The sequence below is a fragment of the Neocloeon triangulifer genome, unplaced genomic scaffold, assembly GCF_031216515.1.
Source record: "Neocloeon triangulifer isolate White Clay Creek 2 clone unplaced genomic scaffold, ASM3121651v1 ptg000015l, whole genome shotgun sequence".
NCBI lineage: Eukaryota > Metazoa > Arthropoda > Insecta > Ephemeroptera > Baetidae > Neocloeon > Neocloeon triangulifer.
In genome coordinates this window covers 5,125,871-5,141,633 of record NW_026775557.1, presented here as the reverse complement: position 1 = coordinate 5,141,633, position 15,763 = coordinate 5,125,871, and the positions used below count along the sequence as shown (strand labels likewise).

Sequence of the window (15,763 nt, the reverse complement as noted above, 5' to 3'; positions counted from 1 at the left end):
AAGAAGCATGCCTTTATTGCGCCAAAAAAGTATGAAACTATTGATCCAATTTACCCGCCTAGTACTGACTTCCGGTTTTGGCGTCCTAGTAGTTGAAAGGGTGTAAATAAAGGAGTGTCATTTTTGAATATATTTCGTTTTTGTATTTTTGTTTAAACGCAATAATTCTCTTAAAAAATTTATTTATTGCAAATTTATTTCATTAATGTGTGTTTTATGCATATAATATCCCCGATAAAATACATTTTGCAAAATTTTTTGAATGCTTGTGTGAGCTCCTAGCACAAACTCCACTCAGCGTGAGACCGCTTCACTTTGCGTTCTTTCCGTCGCACATCCATTTGTTTTCTTGAATTAAGTAAGTCGCCATGGCCCAGGCTGCGACCTTCATGGACGGTGAAATGCGGACAGACGGAGAGGTGATTTTCTATTTTTGTTCGCGCCACGTTTTGCCGATTTTTCGGCCGCCGAACTGGGGTACTTTCCGCGCCTTTCCAAACCAAACTTCGGCCTGTAAGCCACGATGCCGCACACCACGCTGCCGAGCTTTTGTGTTCGCGTCTCCCAAAGAAACGTCAAGGCCTCTTGGTTTTATTGCGAAAAAATCAAATTCCCTCCAAAGATCTGCGGGTTTAATGTGTATTTTCCCTTTTCCTCCATCTACAACCGCCGTTAAATTATATAAATTTCATCGTCACCTCTCGTTTTGGGGGCTAGAATGTTTTTTTAAGACCTACTAGCCGGCTTTGGTAGCATCTTTTTATTTGAAAACATTTCAGGAGGCAAAAATCACGAAAATGGACACCTCTGACCCAAGCGCTCTGAAGGAGGCTCCGGCCGAGAACGGCGACGTAAAAGTTGAGGAAATGACCTCGAGGGACTACTACTTTGACTCATACGCACACTTTGGCATCCACGAAGAGATGCTCAAGGATGAGGTCCGCACACTCACCTACAGGAACTCGATCTATCACAACAAACACTTATTTAAGGTCCCAATCCGAACTCCTAATTTGTCTTCGAAAAATTTAAATTTTATTTTCAAACAGGGTAAAGTAGTTTTGGACATTGGCTGTGGTACTGGCATCTTGTCCATGTTTGCCGCCAAGGCTGGCGCCAGAAAGGTGATCGGCATTGAGTGCTCCAACATTGTTGAGTACGCCCGCCAAATTGTAGCTGCCAACAGGCTCGACGATGTCATTGAAATCGTCAAGGGCAAGGTTTGAATTTTTTCTACAAGTTCCATAAAATTTGAGATTTACGGCTGAATTTGCTAAAAGGTTGAAGAGGTATGCCTGCCTGATGGACTCACACACGTGGACATCATTATCTCAGAGTGGATGGGCTACTGCCTGTTTTACGAGTCCATGCTGGACACCGTATTGTTCGCCCGAGACAAATGGCTCGCGCCGGACGGTCTTATGTTCCCAGACAAGGCCACGCTGTTTGTGTGCGCCATCGAGGATAGGCAGTACAAGGACGAGAAAATTAACTGGTGGGATGATGTTTATGGCTTTGACATGAGCTCCATCCGCAAGACGGCCATCAGCGAGCCGCTTGTCGACATAGTTGATCCCAAGCAGGTAAATCTAGAATCCAATCACTCGCAATTATTTGTATGTATGAATGCATTGAGGAAAAAATTTGAATGGGATGAATAAGAAAATTAGGGGAACTAATTTGAATTTAATGTTACAATTGGCCAGAATTGCTAATTAAAATTTTAAATTACAACAAAGATAGCCATACTGTGCATTTAAATTCCTAAATTAGTAGCTACACTGAAAAAAACAATGTAAGTTTTAAATTGAGATACCTTTTGATTTTATTTTGAATTTGAAAGTTTCAAAATTTTAAAGAAAAAAATTATCTTATAAAATCCCCCATGTAAATCAACTCTAAAAAAAAAAAAAAATTCTCATAAAGTCAATTCAATTTTTCTAAAGCCTCCATGGAAATATTACTTGCAAATTATTTCCAATGTATAAATTGAATTTATCAGGGTTTTTTAGCTGAAGCCATTTTACAATGTTTTTTATTTTTATTTTATAACATCAATCTAATTTAAACATTGAAATCCTTATAAGGCCTCTGTTTAACATTCAAACGTCTTTCAGGTGGTGACGAACGCGTCGATGGTGAAGGAGGTGGATCTGTACACGGTGAAGAAGGAGGAGTTGTCCTTCTCGTCGCCGTTCCACCTGCAGGTGCGGCGCAACGACTATGTGCAGGCGCTGGTGACCTTCTTCAACATCGAGTTCACCAAGTGCCACATGCGCATCGGCTTCAGCACGGCTCCCGAGGCGGCGTACACGCACTGGAAGCAGACCGTTTTCTACCTCGAGGACTACGTGACTGTGAAGAAGGGCGAGGTGATCAACGGCGTCTTTTCCATGAAGCCGAACGCGCGCAACAACCGCGACTTGGACTTTGAGGTGCAGCTCGACTTCCACGGCGAGCTGTGCGAACTTTCCGAGCAAAACAAGTACCGCATGCGCTAATTCTAAGTTTATTTAATTGATTGCCAGCAGTGATCCATCTCTTTATTTTTCTCACTGTCTCTCTCTCATGCAGCAGTGCTACCGTAATTTGCTCTCGGGGGCCGCCCCCCGAGAGGCTCGACCGAGTCGAATCGTATTTAACTTCACTTCTAAGCATCTAAATGATTAAGAACCCTCAGCTGCAATTCGGTCCGAGAGGATTTCGTGTTTTACTCTTATTGCGTCTTAAGGATTACTTTGTATTGTTTAGCAATTGTGATTTGAATATATAAATTACGCGTTTAGATCACACTAAAAAAAAACAGTTTGTGTTTTCACACGTTTCTTTATTGCCGTCGCAAGATGTAGAAAAATTATGCATTTTCGGTGCAGATGAATTGGTACAGCCCAGTGCACTTGATCTCGGTCACTTTGTCACTGAACATGGTGGAGTTGGCCTTGATGCCGAGACAGCGGTTGGTCAGCGCGGTCGTGTTGGACGACGCCATGAACTGGAGGGCTGGAATGGACCGCTTCGAAGGGCACCACCCGAAGAAGGAGATGCAGCCGATGTTGTTGGCGCCCAGGTAGAAGATGGTGCCCGCCTTGGTCTTCTGCAGGGCGTTGTCGGCGGCCAGAAAGCAGTTGAACTGGTCCACCGTGAAGAAGTAGGCCAGGGTCATGTTCAAAGTGCAGCACTTGGTCGCAGCCGCGTCGGCGTCAAACTGATTTTGAAATTGTAGAAGAAATCGAAACTGAGTTAATTTGGATTTACGAAAAGAGTCGAGACGTAGTATTTCTTTCCACAAGCTGTCAGTGGGTATCCGTAAATGCTTCCATAAGAATCGCCAGCCGCATCTTGTATTTATAATTTTTTTCTCAAAAGTATAATTTTTAAATTGAAAAAACTTACTTTGCCCGTTATCTAAGCTTGTAACGTCAGCTGTCTATTATTTTTCATTTACAAATTAATCTTCTAATAATTATTAGAGGAATTTATTTTACATTGATTGTGCATGTCGGGTTGGCCGTGCAATTTACGTTCGTACAGGAAACAGGCGCTCCAGACTATTAATGTTATAAGAGTGAAATTAATTCATGTGAAATGTATGAGCACCGCACCGAAACGTCCTTAACCGAATCTTGCACCATTCCTGAGACGACACTGGGCGCGCTGGCCGCCGTGCACTGGAATGCCTGGGCAATCGCCTCACACCCGCCAGCTGATAATTTTTATTTTCAATATTGTCTTAAATCAAACAGATTTGTTTTTACAATTCTTATTTTTGCACACGTCAAAAATGTCGAAACTGTCTTGCATCGCGTCACTATTCTTGGAATTGGCCTCGACCAACTTGAGCACTTCTTTCCCCACGGGCAACCCGTTTTTAACCTATGTTAAATTTTACTACCGCAATTAATATATATTGATTGATTCTAACCAAGCCCATCTTCTCTCCCATGCATTTAAAGTAGCACTAATCATAAAAAAAATATTAAGACAGTCATTTGAAAATATTGTACGTTTACTTTGAGACTAGTCGAAAAAGAAGTTGCCGTAAAGACGGTCTGCAAATCGGCTGTCAATGATTGCAGTTAAAATTTTGTCTTGTAAAACCGTTCAAATTTCAAACACACCATCGGAAACGTTGAACGCCTTCTGGCACAACTGGCTTCGCGCCGCAGTTAAACTATCCCCGTTCGTGTCATCCATCTGAAAAAAAATGTAATGAAATTTCATTAAATTTTTTTTTAAAGGAGGCAAAAGAGATATAAAACGATTGCACCTCGCAGATATAGTTGGCCTTTTCGTCGCAACTCGCGGTTTGCAAATAGGAGACCGTGGCGGTTAAAGTGAGGCGCACACACGTGTTGACCTTGTTGAGCGGCGGCTGGTTGGCTCCCCAGCGAACGGTGCTGCTGTTGAAGAATTCTTCCAGGGTGCACCAGCTGAACTGATCGTCGCAGTCCAGAAAGCTGCCCCCAGTCCAGTAACTGCCCTGCAGATCCGCCATGCCTTCAAAAGAATGAAACGCATAAAAGCATTGAAGTCCACGGCTGCTTACAAACCTTCTCTGGTTATGTTGTCCAGGCAGCTGACCTGCGTCAATGTTTGCGGAGAGACTAATTTCATGCCGATTGACTCGCACTTGCACTTTGCGTCTTGCCAAGACAGCTTCAATTAAAAAAATTTAAAAGTATTTAAAAAAAAAATGAAAGGTTTAATTTTCATACAGATCCGTTGGCCGTTTTTTCTGTGAACATGTAATACTTTTGGCACTTTGACGTCCAGCGACCGTATGTTGTTGCATCTGCGCCAAATATTAGTTCAAAAAAGTTTTGAAAAAAAATTAACTCACATTTTAATTTTCCTCCGCTCTCAAACAGTGAAGCCTTATGAATAAATTTTTTTAAGCATTTTTTAAAACTGAAATTTAAATTCTACATTTTTGGGGCAGCTTCTTGGACAGAAGGGTCTGTTGCAAGGTTTTGGAGTTGCAGGGCCCTTTGTGAAGAGTTAATTTGGTTTTTTTCTTTTTCGTATATCCTTTTAATCTACCCTGCAGGCGATCATCTGCCTGGCCGAGCAGTTCCGCATGCCCAGGGAACTGCTGAAGTAGCTGGTGATGTTATTGGTCGTCTTCGTGATTTGCAGACCTATGCAGTCCTTGTCCACGTAGCTCGCGTTGTTCTGACCTTCCAGGGTCAGGTTGCCGACGAACTTCTTCAACGAGCACCACTTGGGGTTCGTTGGCGAATCCAGCCGAGATCCGTCCGTCCAGTAGTTCAAGTTGTACTGCCACCCTGATTTATTTATTAAAAAATGACTGAAGAATTTATTAATTATAAACCTTTGAGGAGGTTCTCGAAACAAGCAAACTCCTGTGCTTGGTCCAGCACAAATGGGGACATCCCAAGTTGGCAGCAGGTGTTCCAGTTGTCTTGCCAGGAACCCTTAATTTAATACCAATTTTAGAATTATCAAGAGCAAAAGATGTGCAACCCGTCCGACGTCCGTGCCGAGCCGGTTGCCTTCTTTGAAATTACCAGGTTTGTGCCGAAGAGAAAAGTGAAATTGCAGCTGTTAATCCAGTTTCCGTAGCTCAAAGGATCTTGAGTTTTCCGTATTTAATAAATAGAGAATATATTTGTGAAAAAACCAACCTATCACGTTTCCTCTAGAATTGTACAAGGAAGTCTAAAATTTTAACAAATCGGATAATTTTTTCTGATGAATATTAATTAAAATAAATTTTTTACGTCCTTAGTGCATTCATTTGGACACGCCGGCTCATAGGACTGAAAAAAATATTTGCATAAATTTATGGTTTTTTTTTTAATTATTTAAGAATTTTTACTTCGCAAATGAAATTGAGCGGTGCGTTGCAGTCGGAGAATTTCAAGCCGCTCTTTGAGTCGTCGCCCGCGGTCAGAACGAACGAATTGCACTTGTCAGTGATCTTGGTCGGCGCCGTCTGCACACGATTGATCACCGACGTGATGGGCGTTGAGTAGTTGTTGACGTTTGGACACCACACGCTCGGACAGTACGGGTCTGTAATCCCCGACGTCCAGAAAGTCGTGCCCGAATTTTTCAAAACATCTTCAAAAATTACTTACTAAATAAAAATAAAAATTCAGTTAATAAAAACCAACAGACCGTTGTTCAAATTGGTTAGACAGAGCTGCTCGTCGTCTGTTTCGACACTGGCCAGCCGCATGTTGTACTTGCAGCACAGCATCGCTGCTTCATATCGCGTTTTCTGCCCACACAAATATTATATTTAAAAAAAAAATTATATTTAATTATTTGCCTTGACGCTGCTGAACAGATACTTCTTGCCGCACTTGGAGAAGAAAGCACCGTCACTAGAGTCTAATTAAATTTTTTAATGTTTTCCTCTTAATTAATTAAACTGATTAATTTTAAAAAGTAAAATTATTAATTCATTAATAATTTAGTAATTAAAAAATTATTACACCGAATAATAATAAATTACTTTTTTACAAAATATTTGGAGGAAAATGAAAAACTATAAAAAACTTTTTTAATTATGAATTGTTCTTACTTGTCCCTGCCAGCATTGTTTTTTGCATGATCGGCTGCACCAAAAATGGAAATAAATTAAAAAATTATTTTCAAAATTTAACCGTCTCACGTCAATCGGACAAGGATGGTAAGGGCAGCCCCGGAAAACACAGTACTCCTTTTTATGAAATTATAATTTTTGTTATAAAATATTTTTATTCCGTGATTTTTTTACCCCTGTTAAAATGATGGGTGGCGTAGTGGTTGTTGTTTCTTCCGTGGTGGTCGTGGGGGTTGTGGTGGTTGGTGTTGTGGTTGTCGTGGTTGTTGGCTCGGGTGTGGTCATCGTTTCTGTTGTCAAAGTCGAAGTTGTCGTTTCCAAAGTGGTTGGCCCAGCTGTCGTTGGTCCATCTGAGGAGGACGTGCCTGATGGTGGCGCTGTCGTGGTGTCCGCCGGCGCCGCTGCACTCGTTGCAACAGGCGCCGCTGCTGTTACCAAAGGGGTTTGCGAGGACAAAATCTCAGCAGTCGTACTTTCATCTGGTACAGTTTCTTCCTCAACAGGCGCTGACATAAAAAAGTATTTTTTTAGTTATTTTTTAATATATGTGTTTTAATATATAAAAAAACAGGAGTCTTGGCTCTTGGCATTATTGACAGGTTAAACCCCATTTTTTTTTGTCTTGTCCTGCCTCTAGCTTTCAGGAAAAAACATAAAAAATGACCCTTTGGCTTTCCCACACCGACAAACGCAGCAGAGTGCAAATTTTTTCAACTTCCCGACAGGCCTCTGCTGTGATAAAAAATTGTAAATCATCGTCGTTCCCACGCACAATAATTATTTATTACGATTTTATTTTTTACAATTAAAAGTAATAAGATTATATTTAAAATTGATTATTTTCAGTTATCGAAACTTATGAGGTTGGATAAAAAAAAAAAATAAATAAAAACATAACGCAAGCTACTTTGACAGCCACGCACAACTTTTTTAGGATTTTAAAAAAATCCAAAGTCAACGTATATTTTGACCATCTCTAGGATTTAAAAAATTTTAAATTATAATTATTTATTAACTTCAATTAATGACATAATTGAAAAAGTTATTGAAAAGGTTTCATTTGCGTTGCGCACAGTCGACGATCTAACAATAAGTGGAACTAAAAATTGTAAAAAATACTGCTCATCGAACCTTCTGTTGAAGTGGTTGTCTTCAAAGCTCCTTTAGCGGTGGCCACATTTTTGTTAGTCGCATTTGAGTGAAGCGACGTCTGCAATCAAAATTAAATCTCCAAAGATATGATAAATTGAAATGAAAAAAAGGTACCTGAGATTTTTCTGTAGATTCGCTGCACGAATCCCTGCCACAGCAATCTATGATCATTTGCCGATTTCGCCGATTTGATACTGCAGTGAAGAAACTAAAATATCGAGTTTTAATTCTTAAAAAAAGAGAGCTCACACTTGCGATGTTTGGCGCCGTCCGAAGAAGAAGAGACGAAAACCTTTGGCGAAATTGTATTAATTCAAAGATTAAGATAAAAAAATTCAGATTCACGCACGAGTACAATGATGAGGGTGGTGCAGGACAATGCAAGTAATCGGGACAATTTCATTGTTAACCTCTGATGGTGCACTCTGTCGACCCAGTGGGAAATTGGGAAAATTTGCTAAGGCTTTGAGGCCGTGCGTGACGCGCCTCCTGTTTTGCTTTTGAACGTTTGCGCGCAGACGGGATTCCCAAATTCAATATGCGCGATGAAAATTATCAACACGTCATGATTCCAAACGTCCGATTTTAATTATGCAGAACTCCGGAAATCTTTATGTTAGTAAAAGGAATTGAAAAATTCTCTCTGTGTCTTTGAAGATTTTTGTAATTGATTTAAAGATGTATTCTGGAATATATACATACAGGGCGGCCACTGAGTACTTTGCAAACTTTGCCTGCAACGGGCGAACCGTTGGTCAAAAATTAAACAAATCCGCACAGGTTCTGGAAGCCCAAATTCACAATAATTGCCGACTTCCCCGACTTATAAGAATATAAATTTTTAAATGCAATTTTAAATTATTTTTCCATTATCTAATCATCTGATGCGTTTATGCGAGAGAATAAATGAAAAATGAATTGAATTGAATACAATTTTATGAAGATGCAAAAAATGAAAACTTTAACAAATATTAATTTGTCATCATGCTTTTCCATTACATTCAGCATGATGGCCTTAAATGCCATCATCGAAGTGTAATATAATAAATCAAAATAAACCCCTGCCGCACATATATGTTGGGTTTTGCCAAATGGATGAGATTTTCCAACGAATTTCAATCTAATGGCTAATGCCATTTTTCACCAAAAATTATTATTTGACTGTGCTAATTGAAGTTTTGGTGACAAATACAAATAAAAAGTTTCATTGAAGGAATTATTGGCAAATATAGTTCATTATATTTTCATGTCATCTGTGGTCCTATATAAAATACCCAAGCAGATTTTTACCTTTATTTTTATTGCTCTCATGAAAATGAGAAGGTGCAATAATTATTGACTGCGATTTGGTTGATCGCGACACGGCCCTTGTCGGACGTCGGACGTGAGACCCATCGAGACCGTGCTCGAGATCTGTCAAGACCATTGGTATTGGTGGGTCGGAAATTTTGTAGCTTTATCATCCTCATCGGTATTAAAAAATAAGACTTTTTATTAAAAAGGACGCCTTTTTTCAGTAAAAAAGTCGGTTTAAATAAAAAAAAACACAATTTAAAAAATTGAATTAAAATTAATTTTTTTTTAGCAAGGTAAATATTTTGATTTTTTTCTGATATGTGCTAAATTTAAGCGCCCTTGTCATTCGACTATCACGGCCCGCGGTTAACCCAAAGCTTCAAGGAGAGGAGCTTGTGGTTTTTACACTGAAAAAGATTCACCCATTGGACATTTTTGAAGTCAAGATATACATTGAACTTGTTATTAATTTGTCATCTTATTTGGGGGTGATCTTGGTTAGGTGAAAATTTATAGTTTTAATCAGGCCAAATTATGAGGGAAAAATTAATTAGGAAATTCCCATCAGAATATTATGTTAAAATTTAAAACCAATTCTTCCAATGACTCTAATTTTTCTCATAATAAATAACATTTCTGAAGTAAAGAAACATTGTCATCAATATTAATCGGGCCGTTTTGTATTGCGCTAGCAGCAGCCACTCCTTATAGACTGTCCCCGATCAATTTCTTTAAACTTGCGGCCCATGTAATGTAAAAGGGTACAGCATCGCTTCTTGCGATCAAGTTTGCGCGCGCGCAGGGCGCCCACTCTCGAGGGAGAGTGAATCAAAAAGAGCATAGTGTGTGTGATCGCGACTTTAAAGCTTTATAAGCGCGGATAGCAACGCGTCGTGTACGTTTCCAGGCGGGTCTGCCCAGCTCCGTGTCCGCGCACAGGTGTCTCTTTCCATCCGCACCACCACAGACGCATATTATTCTCTTTACATTCCTTCAAGGTTGGTAAATCAAACACCTCACCAAGATGCTCTTCAAATTATTCATTCAATATTTCCTCCAAAATTGAACACACACGTGCCCCGAAATGCCAACATATAATAATCAAAATTCAAAATCTGCTTCTTCGCAAGCAGGTTATCCCTTTCGCTTGGTGTCACGTGACCTGGCGTCAGGTCGACGCGGTGAGAGAATTTGTATTTTTATACACAAAGGGCAGGGCTCGGCGAGATAAATGTATATTTTCCGTCTCTCTCAGAAAATCAATAGCGACTGGCGCCACATCGGAAATTCGTCTTGCCCGAAGAGCAGTTCTCGCAGCCACCCGCGTCCTCGCTAATTGCGCAACATTTTTCATCCGCGCGCGCTTTCTTATTTTCACTCTCGCGAGCAAATATACACTTTCTTTCTGTTTTCCTTGGGATGGAGCGAAAACCAGTTTTTCTCTCGCACCGCAAGTTGATTCGCCAAAGTTGTGTGCAGCTGCAGCTCTCTTTTCTTTTGTCATTTACCAAAAGCAGATGTTTTTCCAGATAGGGTCGGTGGATAAGGATAATAATTTGCAGTTGCGTGGAAACGCGCTCAGCACGCGAGAGTTCGGGAGCGATCGTTAATTTATTAGGGAGCGACTTTACCTGTTGAATTGAAATGCAAAGGGCCTCTTTTGTACAAAATGTGTTGGATAAAATAACATTCCGTGCATAACCCAAACGTGATTTAATGGCATTGGCGCGCACACAGCTTTTCAATATAATCGCAGCGATAAAAAAAGACAGGAAAAACGTCAGAACAGCAATCCGGCGACTAGCATCTTTAGATTTCCAATTATTTCAGCTAATTTTGCTTTCTTCAGTTAAAAATTGCAGTATATTTAAATTTAAAAAAAAAAATACTGAAAGTCGACAGATTTGTTTTAAAAATCGCACTTTTCTGCAATCTCAAAATAAAATCGTTTTTTTATGGAACAAAATACATGCCCTGATTATTCTTGCCATGTTTTATTACTTTTGCATATTTCAAGTGCGGATCTAAATTTTTTTGTTACTATTTTTAACCTTGTTGATAAACTGATGCAAGCGAGTGAGCCTTGCAGATTCTGCACAGGAAGTTTCGTTTCAAATTAAAATTGCTTGCTGAGCAATTCAATTCTTATATATGTGGAAGAAAATAAATTGAGCTGAGTGTACAGTCTTACAGAGTGCATGAGTCATTTTAAAAATGGTAACATTTTATCAATTGGATTAGTCATAACAGTCATGCATTGATTGAATAAAATAATAAACAACAGAACCGAGAACATGTTGGTAACAAACAGAAGAATTATATGTTCATGATAAGTTGATAAACTATGGCTTGATTATTCAAACGGGATTTCCTCTCTCAATTTTGACTCCACATTTGGTTAAATTTTTTTTGCCAAATATATTCATATAATTTTTTTAAAGAAAAAAAAATTGTATGGGTTTGGTGCGAGATCAAATGCCAAGGCCGGAGAGAGATAGGCGCGCGGAGGAAACGCATCAGGTCTCTCTACACATTATAATAAAATTTTTGTATCAGAGTTTTTCTGCGATTAGCATTCTGGCAGCAGCGCTTGCCGGCAGGAAATGGCCGTGGATTAATTTAAACTCAAATTATTCATTCATCATCGGCGGCCGCAGAACAACGGCCGGCCGAGTAGAGCGGGACAAGTTATTAGATCAGCACATCACAAAAAAAAGAACTTGTGTGGTGCAGTCCAACAATGTTGAAAGTTCAAAGGGCGATTAAATGTCGCGCGTAATAACATTTCGACAATTTGAATAGGTTAAAACCCTAATAACAAAATAAATTTTGCTCTTTTGTTTATATTATATTAATTAATTCAAACTGAAAAAAACACACTTAAGTTTAGGACATTTTTTGTCTTCAAAAATACGTGTAAGGCATCAAAGGATTATAATTACGTCATTACCATATATACGGAAGGAAGTTTTTGTTTATAAAATTGTAATGAATAAGAATCGTGGCCAGCATTTTATTTACCTTTTCAATATTAATGTAAAATTTTCAACACCTATATATATTTATTTTATTGCTAGTAAAAGAGCACAAATATTTCACATTTTTCAATAAAAAGAAATATTCTAGAATTTTTCCTCCTCCACATTCTAAATTTGTAAATTTTGTTACAACAGAATCAGTGTTTTATTTTATAATTTTTGTATTTATTTCATTGTATGGATAATAAATACATAAGAATGAAATAATATTTTTTTTAATAAATTTCCATCTGTTGCAGGTCCTAAGAAAAAGACAAAATGCCTAGCACCGCCCGAATCGTGATCCTTAAGCTCATCCAAGCTGTAAGTCTTAACATCGGACTTTTTGTTTCATTTTTGAATGAAAATTTCTGAATTCGTCAGGGCTTGCTTGGCGGCGCCCTGTACATGCAGTACAACAGCATGGAGTTCACAAACCACGGCGTAATGATGTTGTCCTGCGCCTCTTTGGGCGGATTCCTGGCCGTCGTCCTTGGCATGATTGGCGCCGTCATCGTCCAGCAGCCGGTGCCCAAGAGAGCCGTAAGTTTATTTTTTAAAAATCATTATTAAAAATTTAATAATAATAATTAATAAAGGACATTCTGTACAACTTGATGGGGGCGTGCGCCCTCGGAGCCGCTGGCTACTTCATCGTGGACTACTTTTATGTGGCCAAAGACGCCAATTTGGCGGAGAAGATCATCGGCAAAATAAATTCCGGTTTAAGCGAAGAGACTCGCAACATGGGCTTGGCCAAGGGCGCCGTCTGCTTCATCACTGCCTTTGTCATCCTCATCGACATTGTCGCCACCCTCAGGGAGTAAATTCATTTGAGGTAAAATGACCAAGTATGGAGCACAAGTTTTGCTCCTTTTTTCGCCCTTGTGGCAGAAAACTCACTTTCATATTGTAAACTATCACACAAATTGATATATTTTTTCCTTCAGTGCCAAACATGCACAAACACATTTTAAATTTTGCAAGGAAATTCTTCTCTATTAATAAAGTGCCATCATTTCATTTAAAAAGTTCCATTTCAATCTTTTGTTGATTTATGTAGTAAGAAGGAAGGTGTGGTTTCAATTTTAGAGCAAAGCATTTCAACAATTTAAGTTTGGGTCTTTCGTGGTATTTAGCATTTTTTTTTTTAAATTGCACAACCAACTGCCACTTGTTGTAAGATAGAAAAAAATGTATTTCTATTATTGCCTTATTGTTAGACACAGAAATGAATGAAAAAATTGAGTGTTCCTATTTATATTTTACGAATGCAACTTTTTCAAACTCATTTGAGCACAAAATCGACAGTTGCCTCAGAAAAAAATAATACTCTTATATTGATCTGCTTTTATAAATAAATGGAGGGAAAATAAAGAACATTATTGCTTCTTGCTGCTATCGAGAACTTGAGATGTAATCACTAAATAAAATATTCATATATAAAACATACAAACTGTGCTTCAAGCCAATTCAAATTTACAAATTTGCAATATTTTAGCTGCAAAACATGTATCGTGAAATTAACTGGAAGGAAACTGCTGTAAGCACTTGAGAAAAAGACGGTCCTATAAAAAAATATTTTGTATTCACTTTATTCACATAGGGCATGTTATGCTTGAAAAAATTTTCAATCAGAGAACTTTATCATTCCAAATATTTTGTTCCTAGCAAGATAAAGTCCGAGCCCTATTCTGTGATTTTTGTAAAAGGCCACACTCGCAGTTCAACACAAATTATTTTACAAAAAAAAAAAACTCGCTCTTACTCAAATAAATATTTGTGTGTTTGCAGGAGTCTAAAAATATTATGTGTTGTAATCAGTGTTGTGAAAATAAGAAATAACCGGAATTGAAGAAGCATTCCAATGCTTATTAATTTTGAAACTGTCAGTGCTTTTCATGTCAATTTTCTGTATAAATTTTAAGTTAGAGCTGCTTAGAATTTTCTGTACAAGATTTAAACTGGAAACAAATAAAAGAGGTATGCAATGACCTCATTGAAAAATCCAAATTATTATTATTTTTTTTTTCTAATTTTAAGTAAAAACAATTTTAGAGAAAATTTGAAAAACCGGAACAGCTGATCAGTCTTGAAAATTGTAGGATTTTTAAAAGAAATTGAAGATGAAATGTGTAGATTTATAAAATTTAATACCTAAACAACAGTGATCCCCAAATTCGAATACCCAATTCCTATGCACGTGACATTGACTTTGGAGGCGCCTAATTTCAAATCTTCCTCCTCGTCTTGGTAGCTCTCCAACTTGTATGTTAGCCCGAGGAAGTCCTTCACGTGCCTCAAAAAGTGCACCCTGTAGATTTTGTGTTACTATTAACATAAAAAAGGGGGCACATTAAGAATCTTACGAGTATTCTGACAGAGGGCCCGTCCTGAATTTTGAAATGTCCTTCTGACCGAGCGCCATGTAGAGCATGGCTTGGTTCTGGAATGTTGAGTCTACGCAGCCGCCACGGTAGATTTCCTCGAGCAGTCTAAATGCGCCCTGCTCACCAATGGTTTCAGGTACAGAAGGTTCTTCGCCCGATGCATTCGAGACTGCGTCGGCAGTGTAGAAGACACCATTAGTTGTTTCAGCCACCAAGCTCAAGCCAAAACCTAGAAACAGTAATTTGTAAAATAAATTATATTTCCTAATCTAATTGTAAGTAAAAAATTAATAAATTAATTTAAGGCCGAATTCTTACCAGGCGATTTTCCAGCGCTGGCCCCTTTGTTATGGTCAGTGGTGATGTAAACGTCAGGCAAAAACTTCAAAAGTACCCCTTTGGCAGCTTCGACGATTCTGTTGCTCATCGCAGGTGAAACTCTCAGGGCAAAGGACACACCACGGATCTTTTTCACTTTTCCCGCGTCATTGAACTTTTAGTTTTGAAAAGAAAAACTTAACATTTTAAAATTTCCTTTCGTTTTAAATTGACAATTTTTACCTGCTGAGGTCGGAGTTTGCGGACAGGGCACTTGAAGATGACCTGACCACCACCAGCAGGAGGCATTCCTCTTTTGTCAATTCGCAGTTCGAGGCCGTCGTCGACAAGGATGAACTTTTTCAAAACAGGCAGCCCTCCTGCTTTTACTGAATCTACAGATGGATCAATCTGAAGTGAGCAATTATTAACAATTCTCTTAAATTTTATGAACCAGGAACATACTTTGTTGTTTGTGACTCCTCGAAGGACGCACTGAAGGGGCTTTTTGCAGAAGGGTCCAAGGGAGAGGAGAACCTCCAGGTAGTAGCCAATGCCTCTGTGGACGCAGCAGTCGTGCTCGATGACACCGCCAACCAGAATTCCCGGCTGGAAGAACAAACTGGTTCCCGTCTCGGACACAACAATTTTTGTTCCATTGGTCAATTTGTCCAGCAACCTGATTAAGTTCACCTCGTATTCTGCACATTAAAATTAATTTTTATTTCTATGCAGGATAAATATATGTATAAAAATATTACCTTTCAGTCCAGGTTCAATATCCATGGACCTGATCTCAGTGATTCGCACACTCCGAGCGCTCAAACAGGACAGGATCAGTCTCTGTCGCAAAAAGTTACTTCCTTTGAAGGTTAAAACTTCACCCATCGTGATTCGCTCTCAAAAATTCAGTCAAATTGCAGTGAATTTGATAAATTCTTAGAGAAATAAAAACTTTTGCGAAACAAACACGTTTTGTCTCAGCTCAGGTTGCGCCCACCCATGTGCGTTATGTTGTT

At 38.8% G+C, this 15,763-nt stretch overlaps 4 protein-coding genes across 6 annotated transcripts; 2 read left to right on the top strand and 2 right to left on the bottom strand.

Annotated features, from left to right (window-relative positions):
• The first annotated feature begins 258 nt into the window (after positions 1-258).
• On the top strand, positions 259-2,815 carry LOC132202578 (protein arginine N-methyltransferase 1). 2 transcript variants are annotated; one of them, XM_059629566.1, is made up of 5 exons: positions 259-358; positions 780-992; positions 1,050-1,220; positions 1,281-1,583; positions 2,118-2,815. In XM_059629566.1, exons 2-5 carry the CDS (start codon positions 798-800, stop codon positions 2,499-2,501), a joined length of 1,053 nt encoding a protein of 350 aa, XP_059485549.1. In that variant the 5' UTR covers positions 259-358; positions 780-797; the 3' UTR covers positions 2,502-2,815. The 2 variants fall into 2 exon arrangements, with proteins under 2 accessions (XP_059485549.1, XP_059485548.1); XM_059629565.1 differs by having other exon boundaries at positions 296-419; positions 2,118-2,814.
• LOC132202576 (uncharacterized) lies at positions 2,804-8,306 on the bottom strand. Of its 2 annotated transcripts, XM_059629562.1 has the most exons (29): positions 8,073-8,306; positions 7,973-8,015; positions 7,838-7,917; positions 7,703-7,781; positions 6,746-7,077; positions 6,641-6,688; positions 6,551-6,584; positions 6,296-6,357; positions 6,142-6,244; positions 5,840-6,084; positions 5,742-5,780; positions 5,646-5,679; positions 5,529-5,593; positions 5,333-5,435; positions 5,041-5,285; positions 4,927-4,986; positions 4,841-4,874; positions 4,716-4,792; positions 4,551-4,656; positions 4,268-4,497; positions 4,119-4,194; positions 4,011-4,060; positions 3,923-3,958; positions 3,756-3,873; positions 3,603-3,703; positions 3,486-3,548; positions 3,394-3,427; positions 3,256-3,338; positions 2,804-3,205 (listed from the first exon to the last, which is right to left on the bottom strand). In XM_059629562.1, the coding sequence occupies exons 1-29, from the start codon at positions 8,124-8,126 to the stop codon at positions 2,855-2,857; spliced, it is 2,985 nt and encodes a 994-aa protein (XP_059485545.1). In that variant the 5' UTR covers positions 8,127-8,306; the 3' UTR covers positions 2,804-2,854. The 2 variants fall into 2 exon arrangements, with proteins under 2 accessions (XP_059485545.1, XP_059485547.1); XM_059629564.1 differs by lacking the exons at positions 3,256-3,338; positions 3,394-3,427.
• A 1,550-nt stretch (positions 8,307-9,856) lies between these two features.
• On the top strand, positions 9,857-13,484 carry LOC132202887 (uncharacterized). The gene is made up of 4 exons (XM_059630179.1): positions 9,857-10,017; positions 12,297-12,360; positions 12,421-12,579; positions 12,636-13,484. The coding sequence occupies exons 2-4, from the start codon at positions 12,316-12,318 to the stop codon at positions 12,861-12,863; spliced, it is 432 nt and encodes a 143-aa protein (XP_059486162.1). The 5' UTR covers positions 9,857-10,017; positions 12,297-12,315; the 3' UTR covers positions 12,864-13,484.
• Positions 13,485-13,785: 301 nt separating this feature from the next.
• Positions 13,786-15,759, bottom strand: LOC132202885 (probable RNA 3'-terminal phosphate cyclase-like protein). The gene is made up of 6 exons (XM_059630178.1): positions 15,506-15,759; positions 15,210-15,445; positions 14,988-15,155; positions 14,745-14,919; positions 14,406-14,655; positions 13,786-14,350 (listed from the first exon to the last, which is right to left on the bottom strand). Exons 1-6 carry the CDS (start codon positions 15,630-15,632, stop codon positions 14,194-14,196), a joined length of 1,113 nt encoding a protein of 370 aa, XP_059486161.1. The 5' UTR covers positions 15,633-15,759; the 3' UTR covers positions 13,786-14,193.
• Between the last annotated feature and the right edge of the window lie 4 nt (positions 15,760-15,763).